The following is a 16,107-nucleotide window of genomic DNA, read 5'->3' on the forward strand; positions in this document are numbered from 1 at the left end:
GTAAGACATAAGAGCAACTCCCCATTCATACAAGCACTCGATATCAATCCTCATGTAATTATAGAAAAAAGAGCAGCCTATCGCCAGAGATAACGTGCTAAAATACCTCTGGCCTTTGACTGTTAAGACTTGCATAGCCAATATCATGGTTTCCTGCAATGTAATGAACTTTGATATTTGTATATCTTCTTTGTGCATTCAAACCAAATATATGCTTAAAACGGCTTAAAGACTCCTGCCATCTAATCAACCAAAGAATGTCAAGGGCATTCCACACCAGAAAATTAACAACAAATGCAAAAGAAAGAACATAATTTCAAGTTTTCAAACCTCTGTATTTTCAATGAGGTTTCCCAAGTGAGATGTTCAAGTTTTCATCTTCTTCTTTTTCTTTTTCTTTTTTTTTTCTATTCCTTGAGAGCTATCATAATCTATGTAATTTTACCTAAAAAGTGAAGATGACTATTAATTAACGAAGCTGCTTTTTCTATATTCAATCACCATAATGAAGGTGAAAATGTTTTGAGATCATCTGGGACATGACTTCACAAATATTAATATATGTATTATCGGAGTCTATCAGATATACCTATACTATTATTATTGGCCCACCAATTAACTTATGGACAAAATTATTCATGTAATCCAACAAGCCAATGAGATTTGCAATGCTTAAATCATTGTTTTAAGGTGGTGATAACGCCAAGTTAACAATAATTATATTGGTAACTTAAGCAATAAAATTGAGATTTTACCCTTCATAATCAATACATAATCTCATAATCAAGGTACCAATTGACAAACGGTCACCCAGGTAATAAGATTGAGATTTTCTCCACTATACCTTAAATTATTAAGTGAAATCAATCATTTTATAAAATATATATTATTTTTTAGAAATAATCATTTCATAAAACTAGGTAAACGTGCGTTGCACGTTACTTCCACCTAGTATATATATATATATATATATATATATCCTTATACTTTAAAAGCGTCTATAAGATATGAATAGTGACGAATAGTAATTCTCGTTTAACATTTTTATTCCATCAATGCCCTTGGTTAGGGCTTATTACGATTTTATCCTTACTTTTTGTGTTTTACTTCTTCCATTTGCACTTTGTCAACCACTCTTATTTGATTTGTTTTGTCATTACGGTTTGAATCTTTTGATTTTGTCAGCCATTAACCCTTCATCTTGAGTATCTAGATTTGATCCAAAGGTAGATGTTAAAACATTAAAAATAAACTAACTTAAATAGATAATTAAAATATAAATATCATATCATGCATTTAAAATTAACCTTAATTTTTATAAATATTTTTAAGAGAGTAAAACCATATAAATAATTAGAAATTTTAACATAATTTAAATCTCATAATAATTAGGCTATTTACTAATCAATCTTATGTACTATTTTAATCTTGATGATTGTGAACTAATATCTAATTCAATTATTCAAGATTTTGTGCTACATGTAAGGAGTCACACTTTATTGACGGTTTGGACACATTATTTTCAAGAATTTTATTTTATTTTTCCAATTAGGCAAATGTGGCAAACGTGCTTTGCACGTTAAACCACTACTAGTATAACCAAAAGAGGGTATAGATATATGAACAGTATTTTATGTTTGACACTTTTTTTTTTTACATCAATGCCCCTGCGCAAAACTCTGCCTTTCTCAAATAAAGCTGTTGCCTTCTTTTTTCTGCCAGCCCACTTTTACTTTTATATTTTGCAACCCATATGCTTCATCTATTTGAGCCTCTCTTTAATTATACTGCAAAATATTTTATTGGTAGGAATCTAGATATGCCGAATGAGTAAAATGTGCACAATGTGACTGAAGGGGTCCTTATTTGTTTGTAAAAATGTTGCTTTTTCATTTTTTATCTGCTAATGTTGTGCATTTATTGGCCTAAAAAAAATAGAAACTAGAAAAAAAATAAAAATGAAGAATAAAATATCAAAGATGTATTGTGCATGTGAAAAACCATTGCCTAATTAAATCACGAGTTATAAAATTAAGCATATATCATACTATTAACCAATTTAATTCACAACTCTTGTTTAGGCGTCTTAACCATTTTTTCTATTTAAAACCAATAATAATGTCATGAAATAATTGAAATATATTGGTTCTATATATATAAAATTTGCAATGATTCAGTTCAATCAATACTTCATGAGATTGAAGATTCTGGGTATGAGTCATAGGTTTTTCAAACTTATTGCAATATGAAGATGTAGTTTCTAATTGAAATTAGCTATATTATCATCGTAGATCTTATCATTAAATTTTCTTCTTTTACACTGAATGTTTATATTTGAAATTTATTTTATAATAATACAGTGCAAACGCGCGCGCCTCTTGCACCTAATCTCATCGCTAGTGTACATACATATATATATATATATTGATGTATATCTAAAATGATAAATTATTTAAGAAAGGGACATTTTGCTTCATCAGCACGATATTAAATAAATAATCGATCGACGCACGATTTTGTTCTGCTTCATCATGTGTACAATATGCATTAATTGATTGATCCCTTGAATTGATCGGCCAATATAAAAAATATTATGGTGTTTTTTCTTTACAACAAAGATTACATAATTATACGGTAAAAAATCAATTATGATTGGTTATGTTCGGACCCATCATGTGACTGTAAGAGTATTACTTACTAAACGCCATGGTGTAGATGTCTACTGCTGATCAAGTGTCTACTTCATGTCTATCTGCACAAGCAAAAGATGCGAATTAAGGATTGTTTTACATGTGCAAAACCATGTCATTCTTCCACTTGTTATATATTTTACCATATATTCTACTAGTCATGTTGCGGAAAGTGTATGTAGAAACATGATTAACAGCTTAGAAAAAGATGCTCATTAGTCTCCTCCTCTTGATGACAAATAGGACAGATTTTTTGATCCTCAGAAAATGTTTAGAGACAATCACCTTGGCCACTAGACATAAAAGCATTCAAACCTTTAGGGATTAGGACTTGGATTGAAAATATTCTTAACCCTACTAAACTAAATCTCTTTGATGAAGAAGCACATAATTTTCAGATTTTTGCTATTGTGACAATGGATAATATTTGGTTCACTAGAAATCATAAAATTCATGCAAACAACAGCATAGCAGTGATCAATTTGTCAAAAACACCTTAGATATGTATCAAGAACATTGTAAAGCATGGGAATGGAAATGTTCAGAACTCAACTCAAATTGGAACTGGAAACCACTTGAATTCGAAGACACCTACTCCATCACATTTGATGTTGCAGTGAGACAACATGGTAGTACATCAGCAGCAGTTTGCAGATCAAAAATGGATAAGTTCAATTTGTAGTGACTAGGTTTGTATGGAGTACTAATCCAAATCATAGTGAAGCGATGGCAGCCTACATAGGAGTTCAAGAAACATTCACAAGAAATATCAGAAAAGTTATCATAGAAGGGGATTGACTGAATGTTTTCAATAACATTAATCATCCAAAAAATCAAATAATTGGGAATCAGAAGGATTAGCAAAGGATACTATATTTTTGTTAAGAGAGCTGGAAGAATGGAGAGTAGTCAAGATACATTCAATAGCGCAATGAGCATATTCCAACAATAGTTTTGGAAAAACCCCTCTGATAGAAATACCACCATGTTTTTTAACTTTTCATAGCGGGAAGGACCCTCCCTTAAGTATTAGAAGCATGATCTCATGAAATGGTTTGTAATATAATCTACTCTTGTACTAATGCTCTTTTTCTAATGAAGCCATTTTAGAGAGAGAGAAAAGAAAAAGAAAAAAGAAAAACAGCTAGCTAATTGTATATATATGAATGAATGAAGGGGAGATTGGAAGGGGAGGATGCCAGCTGGAGGGGAAGAGAATGGGCGGGGTGGTGTTGGCCACACTAGCGTGCAGCGCGCACTGCAAGAGACGAAGAAACGGACGGGGGAGAGGGGAGGAGGGGCTCGTGCGCGGGAGAAGACCAGGGGCAAAACGGAAATTTGGGAATAGAAGCAGGGGCAAAATAGGAAGAAGACTAAGGGCAAAACGAAAATTTAGAAATAGAAGCAGGGGCAAAATGAAAAAAAAAAGAATTTAGACTAAAATACTATTCATCTTGATTCGCACTTGTATATATAGTAGATATAAATGTTAGATATTTTAACATGAACATTAATAAATGGATCTTTGATTTTGTATGATCCACAATAATAAACAATAATAGTAAAAGACGTACCTTTCTCCATCTGTTTGATGAAAAAATGAATCTGGCTATGAGAGAAGGATCACCCTAGCAACTTGGCCTCACTAGTGTCTCCTGATGGCTAGAGGCACTCTAATGTTGTAGGTGAGAACCCTTTAACCCCTCAGTCCTATTTATAGATTTCTGGCCATCATGAAATCTAAGTCTTTGAGTCAGATTATAATTAGAGATAAGAGTTAATCTTATCTCTTAGGAGTTTCAATCCTATTATAACTCTAACAACTATTTAAAACTCTATCAGATATGGGTGAGTGGGACATAGAGTTCAAATAGAACTCTTACATTCTCCCACTTGGCCCATACGCCCATAAATGATATTTGCCGTTCATGAATTTATTACAGGAAATTAACCATACTGCGCAAATTCATTTCCTGAAATTTTTCATAGCTTAATTTACATTTCAGGAGTTCCGTAATATCAATGTCAAACTAGATACTAATGCGAGTCATGGCGGTCCTCTGTTATATAATCAACAAATTCCCTTTCATGTACCACAACATCAGTAACTTAATTTAACATAATCTTTGATTGGAATAATTAAGGCAAATGCTATAATGCCTTGGGTTCCAATTCATGTCTATTGTTGACATTATCTTGTCATCATTCATCCACATCATTTAATGTACATATAAAGTGGAAAGACAAGAAAACATAAACAAAATAACCATAATAGATATCATTAAGTGTCAAAATAGAATTCAAAACATTTACAAACTCATTAACATGTTCATATCATAAGACCCATTCTATCAACATGTTCCTTAAATAGCTTTGCTACTAGACCCTTTGTTAATGGGTCTGCTATCATAAGCATAGTACTAATATGATCTATGGACACTGTTTGTTTCTGTACTTCCTCCTTAACGCTTAGGTATTTGAGTTCCATGTGCTTGGCACCTTTAGAATACCTATCGTTTTTGGAAAAAAATACTGCAGAGGAATTATCACAATAAATTCTCAGCGGCCTGGCTATAGAGTCGATAACTCCAAGCCCTGAAATAAAGTTCCTCAGCCATAAACCATGTACTGTGGCCTCAAAGCATGCCACAAACTCAGCCTCCATTGTAGATGAAGCAGTGATTGTTTGCTTCATACTTCTCCATGAGATCGCTCCACCAGCCAGCAGGAAAACATAACCTGAAGTGGATTTCCTGCTATCAGAGCAACCAGCAAAATCAGAGTCTGAGTATCCAGTTACCTCCAAAATGTCAGTTCTTCTGAAGGTAAGCTGGTAATCCTTAGTTCCTTGCAAATATCGCAATACCCTCTTTGCTGCTTTCCAATGAGACATCCCTGGGTTACTTTGGTAGCGCCCAAGCATGCCAACTGCAAAACTAATATCTGGCCTCGTGCAAATCTGTGCATATATCAAGCTCCCCACGACTGATGCATAGGGGATTTTTGCCATCTCTTTGCGCTCCCACTCATTTTTAGGACATTGAGATAGGCTAAACTTGTCACCTTTTGATATTGGAGTGTCCAGTGATGAACAACTTTTCATGCCAAATCTCTCAAGAACTCTTTCTATGTAACTTTTCTAAGACAATCCCAACAGTCCTTGTTTTCGATCTCGAAAAATTTCGATTCCGATCACAAAAGATGCATCACCCATATCTTTCATTTCAAAGTTCTTAGAAAGAAAACCCTTGGTTTCATAAAGTAAGCCAAGATCACTGCTAGCTAACAAGATATCATCAACATACAGAATCAAAATTATGAACTTACTCTCACTGACCTTTAGGTATATGCATCGATCAACAATGTTTTCTTTAAATCCAAAGGCAGTAATGGTATCATTGAACTTTAAGTACCATTGTCGGGAAGCTTTCTTAAGTCCGTATATTGATTTCTTAAGCTTACATACTAGGTGATCTTTGCCCTTTTCTGAGTAGCCTTCTGGCTGCTCCATGTAGACCTCTTCATCCAAACTTCCATTTAAAAATGTCGTTTTCACATCCATCTGGTGTAACTCTAAATCATAATGAGCCACCAATGCCATAATGATCCTGAAAGAGTCCTTTTTAGATACTGGAGAAAATGTCTCTTTGTAATCAATGCCTTCTTTCTGAGTGAAACCCTTGGCAACAAGTCTGGCCTTATATCGTTCAATATTGCCTTTTGAGTCGCGTTTGGTCTTAAAGACCCATTTACACCCGACTCTTTTACTCCCTTCAGGCAATTCAACGAGATCCCAGACTTGATTTTGATCCATGGATTTCAATTCTTCTTTCATGGCATCGATCCATTTACTAGAATCATTTCCTTGTATAGCTTGTGAAAATGTTAGTGGATCTTTACTTGTCCCAATGTCAAATTCAGATTCCTGGAGATACACCACATAGTCTGTTGAAATAGCAGGTCTTCGATCTTTCTGAGACCTGCGTAAGACAACCTGTTCTAGTGACTCCGAACTTGGTTCGTCAGTGATATTATCATTCTGAGATGGATAATCATTTACATGTTCCAATGTATCATCGTGATGATCAATTAGAGGAACTATTATCCTTTCTGAGGATGTAGGTATAGGGACATCTATCCGTACTTCCTCAATTATCACTTCTCTGGGTTCAATTCTCCCACTGATCTCACCAAATTCAATGAATTTGGCATTCCCTGTTTCCACTATTCTCGGACTGTGATTAGGACAGTAAAGCCTATACCCTTTGGATCTCTCTGGGTACCCAATAAAGTACCCGCTTACAGTTCTAGGATCCAATTTCCTTTCATGTGGATTGTAAAGTCTCGTTTCAGCTGGGCAACCCCAAACATGCATGTGCCTTAAACTTGGTGTCCTACCAGTCCATAGCTCGAAAGGAGTTTTTGGAACTGACTTACTAGGAACTTGGTTTAAGATATACATTGTCGTCTTAATAGCTTCACCCCACAGTGATTTGGGTAAGGTAGTATTGCTTACCATACTTCTGACCATATCCAATAAGGTCCAATTACGCCTTTCAGCAACACCGCTCTGCTGTGCCGTCCCGGGCATCGTATATTGTGCAACAATACCACGCTGTTCAAGAAGTTTGGCGAATGGGCCAGGGTTACGGCCCGATTCATCATACTTTTCATAATATTCTCCACCTCGATCCGACCTGATGATTTTCATTTTTTTATCTAACTGCCTTTCCACCTCCATGAGAAATACCTCAAGCACTGAAACAGCTTGAGATTCCTCATGTAGTAGGTAGATATATCCAAACCGTGAAAAATCATCAATAAAGGTGATAAAATATTTTTCTCCACCAAAACATTCAGTGGAGAATGGTCCACATATATCAGTGTGAATTATTTCAAGAAGCCCTTTACTTCTTGTGGCACCTTTCTTAGTATGTTGGGTTTGCTTTCCTTTAATGCAATCTACACACACTTCAAAATTAGTAAAATCAAGATGTGGAAGTATCCTTTCTTTTACTAATCTTTGTAACCGTTCTTTGGAGATATGCCCCAATCTTTTATACCACAAGTCATAAGAATTTTCATTCATAATGTTTCTTTTAGTTCCAATACATGTTTCATGGTACTGGGTATAGGTATTTTTAATAAATGTATTATCGAGGCAAAGTCGATAAAGACCATCGGAAAGAAACCTAGAACCAATAGATAAATCATTTCGAAACAAATTGAAACTACCATTATGGAACGAAAAAGAATAACCATCAGTATCTAGTCTGGATAAGGAAATCAAATTACTCCTCACAGAAGGCACATATACTGTGTTATGAAGGTCTAAATATTGACCGGTACTCAAAATTAAACGAAAAGTTCCTATGGCTAAAACTTCAGCCTTATTATCATTTCCCATAAAGATAAATCGTTCACTGGGGCTTGGTGTTTGGCTTGTAAGGTATCCCTGCATAGTTATAGAAACATGAACATTAGCACCTGAATCTAGCCACCAAGAGTTAGTGGGAACATTTACAAGGTTTGATTCAAAACATACAAAGGCAAGTGACTTACCTTTCTTTTCAAACCAAGCCTTACGTTTCGGACACTCAGCTTTCATGTGTCCATGCTTCCCACAAAAGTAGCATTTGCTACTGTTATGTTGAACCTGATTAACTTTCTCAGGCTGCTTTCCTTTCGGTGGTCCAATTCGTTTCATCTTGCCATACTGGTGCTTTTTCTTTCCGGCTTCTTTGGTCACAAAATTAACAGAGTAATGTCCTTGTTGTTTTAGTCTCGCTTCTTCCTGAACTACCATACTTGCCAACTCATTCACATTCCATTTGTCTTTAATAAAATTATAATGCATCTAGAATGGACCATACTGAGGTGGCAATGAGTTCAGAATAAACTGAACAATGAAGGACTCCTCAACTTTCATTCCAAGGGTTTGTAATCTAGCGGCAATATTGGTCATTTCAAGGATATGCTCTTGCATTCCTTTAGCACCATCATATTTCATGGTGGTAAGTCTAGCCATAAGTGTTCCTGCTAAAGATTTATCTGCGAACCTAAACCTCTCCTCAACATTTTTCAAAAAAATTTGGGCTTCATCAGCACTAGGGAGTGAATTTTTTATATTTTCAGCTATGGTCATTTTCAGGAACATCAAACTCAGCCTATTTGATCTCTCCCATTGTTTATATGACTCTCTCTGATCTCTGTCACTATTCTCAGTAATGGGTGGTGGTTTTGGACTCGTAAGTGATGAGTCCAAGTCAAGGACTCCCAAAGTGAACCTAACTCGCTCAACCCATTCAGAAAAATTTGAGCCAGTCAAAACAGGAACAGATGAAGTTTGTGAGTGTAGTGATGTAGATACGCTTACTGCAAGAAAATTTTATCACATAATGCTTTGAGTTAGACACTTATAAATAATAATCAGAATTTAAACAATTATGGATAAACTAATAGTATCATCAAGACCCTCCTTTGGGAGTAGATCTTAATACACAAAGTGTTCTCACCAGTATTAAATTCTGCGGATGAATTAGTTGTATCATTAGAATTCTCCTTTGGGAGTAAACTCTGATATACAAAGTATTCCCTCCAATCTTTACTTTTGATGAATGAACTAGAAGTGTCATCAAGATCCTCCTTTGGGAGTAGATCTTGACACACAAATTGTTCACTCCATCATATCCACCTTACTATGGGTTTAATGATTTATCATAAAAATTAAGAAAATTTTGTACCTTTGGGCAACCAATATTTTCTTAATTTTTGAAGTAAATCATTTGCCCTATATTGGATAAAATATGCATGACATAATAATAGCCAAAATAAACAATTCATACATGTATTTAATAATATGCATAAAATCTAATTAATACATGTATATAATAATAAATTTAATACATGTGCTTAACAATAATAACATGTACAAAATTCAATTTTATACCAACAATAACATGTTAATAAAATTTAATACATGTCTTTAACAATAATAACATGCATAAAATTTAATTTTATACCAACAATAACATGTTAATAAAATTTAATACATGTCTTTAACAATAATAACATGCATAAAATTTAATTTAATACCCATAATAACATGTTAATAAAATTTAATACATGTATTTGACAATAATAACATGTATATATAACAGAAAATAAATTCCAGATTTTTTTTTTTATAAATAATATTATAAGATAATATAATATAATTCAACCGGTTTCGGTCTGGACCGGACTGGTACAGTAAGCCGAGCCGAAACCCGGTTTAGTGATGAGGCCGGTTAACACAATAGGCCAGAAATCGGGCCTACTGTACTGGGCCCACTGGCCCGATTTCAATTGTGTTTCTTTTTTTTTCTCTCTCTCTCTCGAGCTGGGCCACAATATTGGCCCGTTGGTTTTCTCTTGGACTGGGCCAAGGCCCACGGCCCATGGCCCAGTCCCTTAGCCTTAAGAAGAAACCCTACAGGTCTCTTCTTCCTTCAGCGCCGCACTGTTTCCTTCCCATCTATAACAGCGCCGCAGCTCACACAGCAGACAGCCTCATCCCGCAATGGTGGACGTCGCAGGCGAGGAAGAGCTCGACAAGGGTCTCCGTCCACCTCCTTTCTCCGACATCCAAGTCACGGTTTCACCAGAGTTGTTATCGGGATTTTTTATTATTTTTATTTCCAACACGCATCAATGTAAACAATGCGTAATATTTGAAATACACTCAATCAAAACAGATGCAAGTAATCGTAATAGGAGAAATAGGTACAAAACCGAAATATATTAATAGTTGTCAGTGCATCGTAATTTCATATAATACAGAATCAATCATTATAAAATTTTTCTCTCAGATTGTAAAACTAATGTTTTTTAATCTTTCGCAGAATGATAAAATCATAATATATGAAATCACATGTTCACTGTATATTTCATTGAGATCATAAAAAATCTATAACCCGATGCTCTGATACCACATGTTAGATATTTTAACATGAACATTAATAAATGGATTTTTGATTTTGTATGATCCACAATAATAAACAATAATAGTAAAAGACGTACATTTCTCCATCTGTTTGATGAAGAAATGAATCTGGCTATGAGAGAACGATCACTCTAGCAACTTGGCCTCACTAGTGTCTCCCGATGGCTAGAGGCACTATCATGTTGTAGGTGATAACCCTTTATCCCCTCAGTCCTATTTATAGATTTCTGGCCATCATGAAATCTAAGTCTTCGAGTCAGACTATAATTAGAGATAAGAGTTAATCTTATCTCTTAGGAGTTTCAATCTCATTATAACTCTAACAACTATTTAAAACTCTATCAAATATGGGTGAGTGGGACATAGAGTTCAAATAAAACTCTTACAACAAATTGATATATATCTAAAATGATAAATTATTTAAGAAAGGGACATTTTGCTTCATCAGCACAATATTAAATAAATAATCGATCGACCCACGATTTTGTTCTGCTTCATGTGTACAATATGCATTAATTGATTGATCCCTTGAGTTGATCGGCCAATATAAAAGATATTATCTTATTTTTTCCTTACGACAAAGATTACATAATTATATGGTAAAAAGCAATTATGATTGGTTATGTTGGGACCCATGCATGCACCTAGCTAGCTAGCATCATGAGACGACTGTAAGAATATTACTTACTAAACGCCATGCTAAAGATGTCTACTGCTGATCAAGTGTCTACTTCATGTCTATCTGCACAAGCAAAAGATGCGAATTAAGGATTGTTTTACATGTGCAAAACCATGTCATTCTTCCACTTGTTATATATTTTACCATATATTCTACTAGTCATGTTGCGGAAAGTGTATGTAGAAACATGATTAACAGCTTAGAAAAAGATGCTCATTAGTCTCCTCCTCTTGATGACAAATAGGACAGATTTTTTGATCCTCAGAAAATGTTTAGAGACAATCACCTTGGCCACTAGACATAAAAGCATTCAAACCTTTAGGTATTAGGACTTGGATTGAAAATATTCTTAACCCTACTAAACTAAATCTCTTTGATGAAGAAGCACATAATTTTCAGATTTTTGCTATTGTGACAATGGATAATATTTGGTTCACTAGAAATCATAAAATTCATGCAAACAACAGCATAGCAGTGATCAATTTGTCAAAAAAACCTTAGATATGTATCAAGAACATTGTAAAGCATGGGAATGGAAATGTTCAGAACTCAACTCAAATTGGAACTGGAAACCACTTGAATTCGAAGACACCTACTCCATCACATTTGATGTTGCAGTGAGACAACATGGTAGTACATCAGCAGCAGTTTGCAGATCAAAAATGGATAAGTTCAATTTGTAGTGACTAGGTTTGTATGGAGTACTAATCCAAATCATAGTGAAGCGATGGCAGCCTACATAGGAGTTCAAGAAACATTCACAAGAAATATCAGAAAAGTTATCATAGAAGGGGATTGACTAAATGTTTTCAATAACATTAATCATCCAAAAAATCAAATAATTGGGAATCAGAAGGATTAGCAAAGGATACTATATTTTTGTTAAGAGAGCTGGAAGAATGGAGAGTAGTCAAGATACATTCAATAGCGCAATGAGCATATTCCAACAATAATTTTGGAAAAACCCCTCTGATAGAAATACCACCATGTTTTTTAACTTTTCATAGCGGGAAGGACCCTCCCTTAAGTATTAGAAGCATGATCTCATGAAATGGTTTGTAATATAATCTACTCTTGTACTAATGCTCTTTTTCTAATGAAGTCATTTTAGAGAGAGAGAGAGAGAGAGAGAAAGAAAAAGAAAAAAGAAAAACAACTAGCTAATTGTATATATATGAATGAATGAAGGGGAGATTGGAAGGGGAGGATGCTGGCTGGAGGGGAAGAGAATGGGCGGGGTGGTGTTGGCCCCACTAGCGTGCAGCGGTGCACTGAGGGAGACGAAGAAACGGACGGGGGAGAGGGGAGGAGGGGCTCGTGCGTGGGAGAAGACCAGGGGTAATACGGAAATTTGGGAATAGAAGTAGGGACAAAATGGGAAGAAGACTAAGGGCAAAACGAAAATTTGGAAATAGAAGCAGGGGCAAAATGAAAAAAAAAAATTGTTAGATGAAAATACTATTCATCTTGATTAGCACTTGTATATATAATAGATATAAATTGATGTATATCTAAAATGATAAATTATTTAAGAAAGGGACATTCTGCTTCATCAGCACAATATTAAATAAATAATCGATCGACGCACGATTTTGTTCTGCTTCATGTGTACAATATGCATTAATTGATTGATCCCTTTAGTTGATAGGCCAATATAAAAAATATTATCCTATTTTTTCCTTACTACAAAGATTATATAATTATATGGTAAAAAGCAATTATGATTGGTTATGTTGGGACCCATGCATGCACCTAGCTAGCTAGCATCATGTGACGACTGTAAGAATATTACTTACTAAACGCCATGGTAAAGATGTCTACTGCTGATCAAGTGTCTACTTCATGTCTATCTGCACAAGCAAAAGATGCGAATTAAGGATTGTTTTACATGTGCAAAACTATGTCATTCTTCCACTTGTTATATATTTTACCATATATTCTCCTAGTCATGTTGCGGAAAGTGCATTTAGAAACATGATTAACAGCTTGCTAATTGTGTATATATATATGTATATGAATGAGTGAAAGGGCCAGCAGGGTTGTGGTGCCAAACACTTGGGAGGAAAGAAATGGCTCTGCCATTATGGTTGATGCAATCGTGGCAAGAGCTACAAAAAATACCCGTCAATCCCGGCCTCCTATCTCTTCTTTTCATCTTTTCACTTCTTTATGTTTTTAGTCTAATATTTAGAAGTGGCAAAACCAATTTACCACCATCGCCACCAAAGCTTCCACTCATAGGCAACCTTCATCAGCTTGGCACACTCCCACATCGCTCTTTTCAAGCCCTTTCCAAGAAATATGGCCCTGTAATGCTCTTGCACTTGGGTCATGCTCCAACCCTTGTGGTTTCATCTCCAGATATGGCAAGAGAAATCATGAAGACACATGATATCGTTTTCTCAAATCGGCCAAGAACCACAGCAGCTAACATCTTATTTTACGGTTGTACAGACATAGGTTATGCGCCCTTCGGTGAGTATTGGAGACAAGCTAAGAAAATTTGTGTCGTCGAACTTTTGAGTCCGAAAAGAGTGCAATCGTTCCAATATGTAAGGGAAGAAGAAGTTGCTTTATTAACAAATATGTTACGTGAGTCGTGCCTCAAACAGACTTCTGTTGATCTAAGGGAGATGTTCGTTGCAACCTCAATCAACATAATCTTTAGATGTGCTCTTGGACAGAAATTCGGAGGAGATAGTAAGAGCAAGTTTGGACAGCTATCAAGAAGGCTATCGGTGCTACAGACAGCATTTTGTGTGGGCGATTTTTTTCCTTCTTTGGGATGGATTGATGTTCTTACCGGATTGATCCCAAATTTGAAATCCACTTTCAAAGAAGTAGATGATTTCTTAGATCTACTCCTTGAAGAACACCAGACAATCACAGGTGATAACTATGAAAAATCGAATAAGAAAGATTTTGTGGATATTCTTCACCAACTTCGGGAGGATGGTAGGCTTGAATTTGAACTCACTCTCGACAACCTCAAAGCAATCGTATTGGTCTCTCTCTCTCTCTCACTCTCTCTCTCTGAAACACACACATTCAAAATAGCACACAGCATGTAAAACTTTTTTTTTGAATAATTTCAGGACATGCTTATTGGAGGAAGTGATTCGACTTCAACAATTTTGGAATGGTTAATGGCGGAGCTCATAAAAAATCCAAACATCATGAAGAGAGCACAAGAAGAGGTGAGAAGAGTGGTGGGTAACAAGCTGAAGATAGATGAGAATGACATCAACCAAATGGATTACTTGAAATGCATCATAAAGGAGACTTTCAGATTGCATGCACCCCTTCCTTTTCTAGTACCTCGCGAAACATCAGCAAGGGTGAAATTTGGCAATTATGAAATTCCAGAAAAAACCAAAGTATTTGTTAATACATGGGCAATACAAAGGGACCCAACTGTATGGGAGAGGCCTGAAGAATTTCTCCCTGAGAGATTCATTGATAACTCAATTGATTTCAAAGGCCAAGACTTTGAATTTCTCCCATTTGGTGGTGGGAGAAGGGGATGTCCTGGACTGACATTTGGTGTTGCTGCAATTGAATATCTGATTGCCAACATATTATGCTGGTTTGACTGGAGGTTGCCAGGAGCCAATTTATCAGGGAAGGAGTTGGACATGGGAGAGGTTTTCGGCCTCCTTTTGTCTAAGAAAGTTCCTCTTCATCTAGTCCCAACACTACATGACTCTCCTCCATCCGTCCATTAAGACCATATTTGCATGAGATGGTTTTGCACCTAATATTGCTCTTTTATGCAAGAGGATGATCCTAGCTGAAATGGGGAGGGAGCTCATAATTCACCATGCCATGTGCTAATTACTTGCTACTATCAAGGTCAACTTGCCGCATTCATTGTGGTGGCTTTCATTTTACTTTTCAAGTTCGTTTTAAATATTGTCTTTGCGTGAAAAAGCTACTCAGTGTGTTTTTTTTTTTTTTTTTTCATTTTGTTTTTAAGCTTATCTTTGTAATTATGTTCAAGTGTGGAAGCTATCTAAGCTTTGTAATTTGTTGTTGGATTTAATTAGTGAAAATGTTGTATCTTTCATATATTATGAATAAATTAGGGGGCAAGCAAATCCTTCGTAAAAACTTACAAAAAAAAAAAAAAAAAGCAGTTTTCAATTATTCTTTCTTGTAACTAACTTATTTCTCGATCGTTCTATAAAAACAAATGTATATTCAAGTGTGTATTTCAATGTACAGGAAATGTCTATTTATAGTTGAATCAACTAGACCTGTGATAAATAAGGAAATACAATCGAGACATAAATACAAATACAATCAAACCTGAATGGCAAAATATTATATCCTAAGAATATTCCATAATATGGAAATATTGTAAGATGCACCAAATCATGAAAATATTATGAGATATACTAGTAACTATTCCTAAATATACTAACATCTTCCCCCAAACTCAAGGTGGCGAAGTCAACTAGAGTTTGGAAAAAAGATCACCCAACTAACTAGGTGTTATCGGATTTCCTGAATATGTCAGTAGGATTCTCTTCGAAGGAGACTATATGTAAGTGAAAGGAGTCCTGCTAAGGATGATGGCATACAAAGTGACAATCTATTTCAATGTGTTTAGAATGCTCATAAACAACGTCGTTGTGAGCTATTTGCATGGCACTCTGATTATCACAATATATCATATATACTACTTGGAAGGGAATTTCCCTTCTGGGAAGGGTTGTCGAAGACCCCTAGGCCCTTGGGATGGGCTTGGCCCA

At 35.3% G+C, this 16,107-nt stretch overlaps 2 protein-coding genes across 2 annotated transcripts; one reads left to right on the plus strand and one right to left on the minus strand.

Moving 5' to 3' along the window:
* Positions 1–5,019: 5,019 nt before the first annotated feature.
* Positions 5,020–5,700, minus strand: LOC118347628 (secreted RxLR effector protein 161-like). The gene has a single exon (XM_035687338.1). It carries the CDS (start codon positions 5,698–5,700, stop codon positions 5,020–5,022), a length of 681 nt encoding a protein of 226 aa, XP_035543231.1.
* A 7,707-nt stretch (positions 5,701–13,407) lies between these two features.
* Positions 13,408–15,278, plus strand: LOC108986004 (cytochrome P450 71A1-like). Its single transcript, XM_018958497.2, has 2 exons — positions 13,408–14,358; positions 14,449–15,278. The coding sequence occupies exons 1-2, from the start codon at positions 13,423–13,425 to the stop codon at positions 15,076–15,078; spliced, it is 1,566 nt and encodes a 521-aa protein (XP_018814042.1). The 5' UTR covers positions 13,408–13,422; the 3' UTR covers positions 15,079–15,278.
* The last annotated feature ends 829 nt before the right edge of the window (positions 15,279–16,107 follow it).

This window comes from Juglans regia, chromosome 2 (assembly GCF_001411555.2).
Source record: "Juglans regia cultivar Chandler chromosome 2, Walnut 2.0, whole genome shotgun sequence".
Classification (NCBI taxonomy): domain Eukaryota; kingdom Viridiplantae; phylum Streptophyta; class Magnoliopsida; order Fagales; family Juglandaceae; genus Juglans; species Juglans regia.

Bases quoted from the DNA above. Each gene is read 5' to 3' on its own strand.
- LOC118347628 (XM_035687338.1), bottom strand. From the start codon at position 5,700: ATGGCAAAAATCCCCTATGCATCAGTCGTGGGGAGCTTGATATATGCA.
- LOC108986004 (XM_018958497.2), top strand. From the start codon at position 13,423: ATGGCTCTGCCATTATGGTTGATGCAATCGTGGCAAGAGCTACAAAAA. The intron at 14,359-14,448 runs GTCTCTCTCTCT...GAATAATTTCAG, and splicing joins ACCTCAAAGCAATCGTATTG to GACATGCTTATTGGAGGAAG.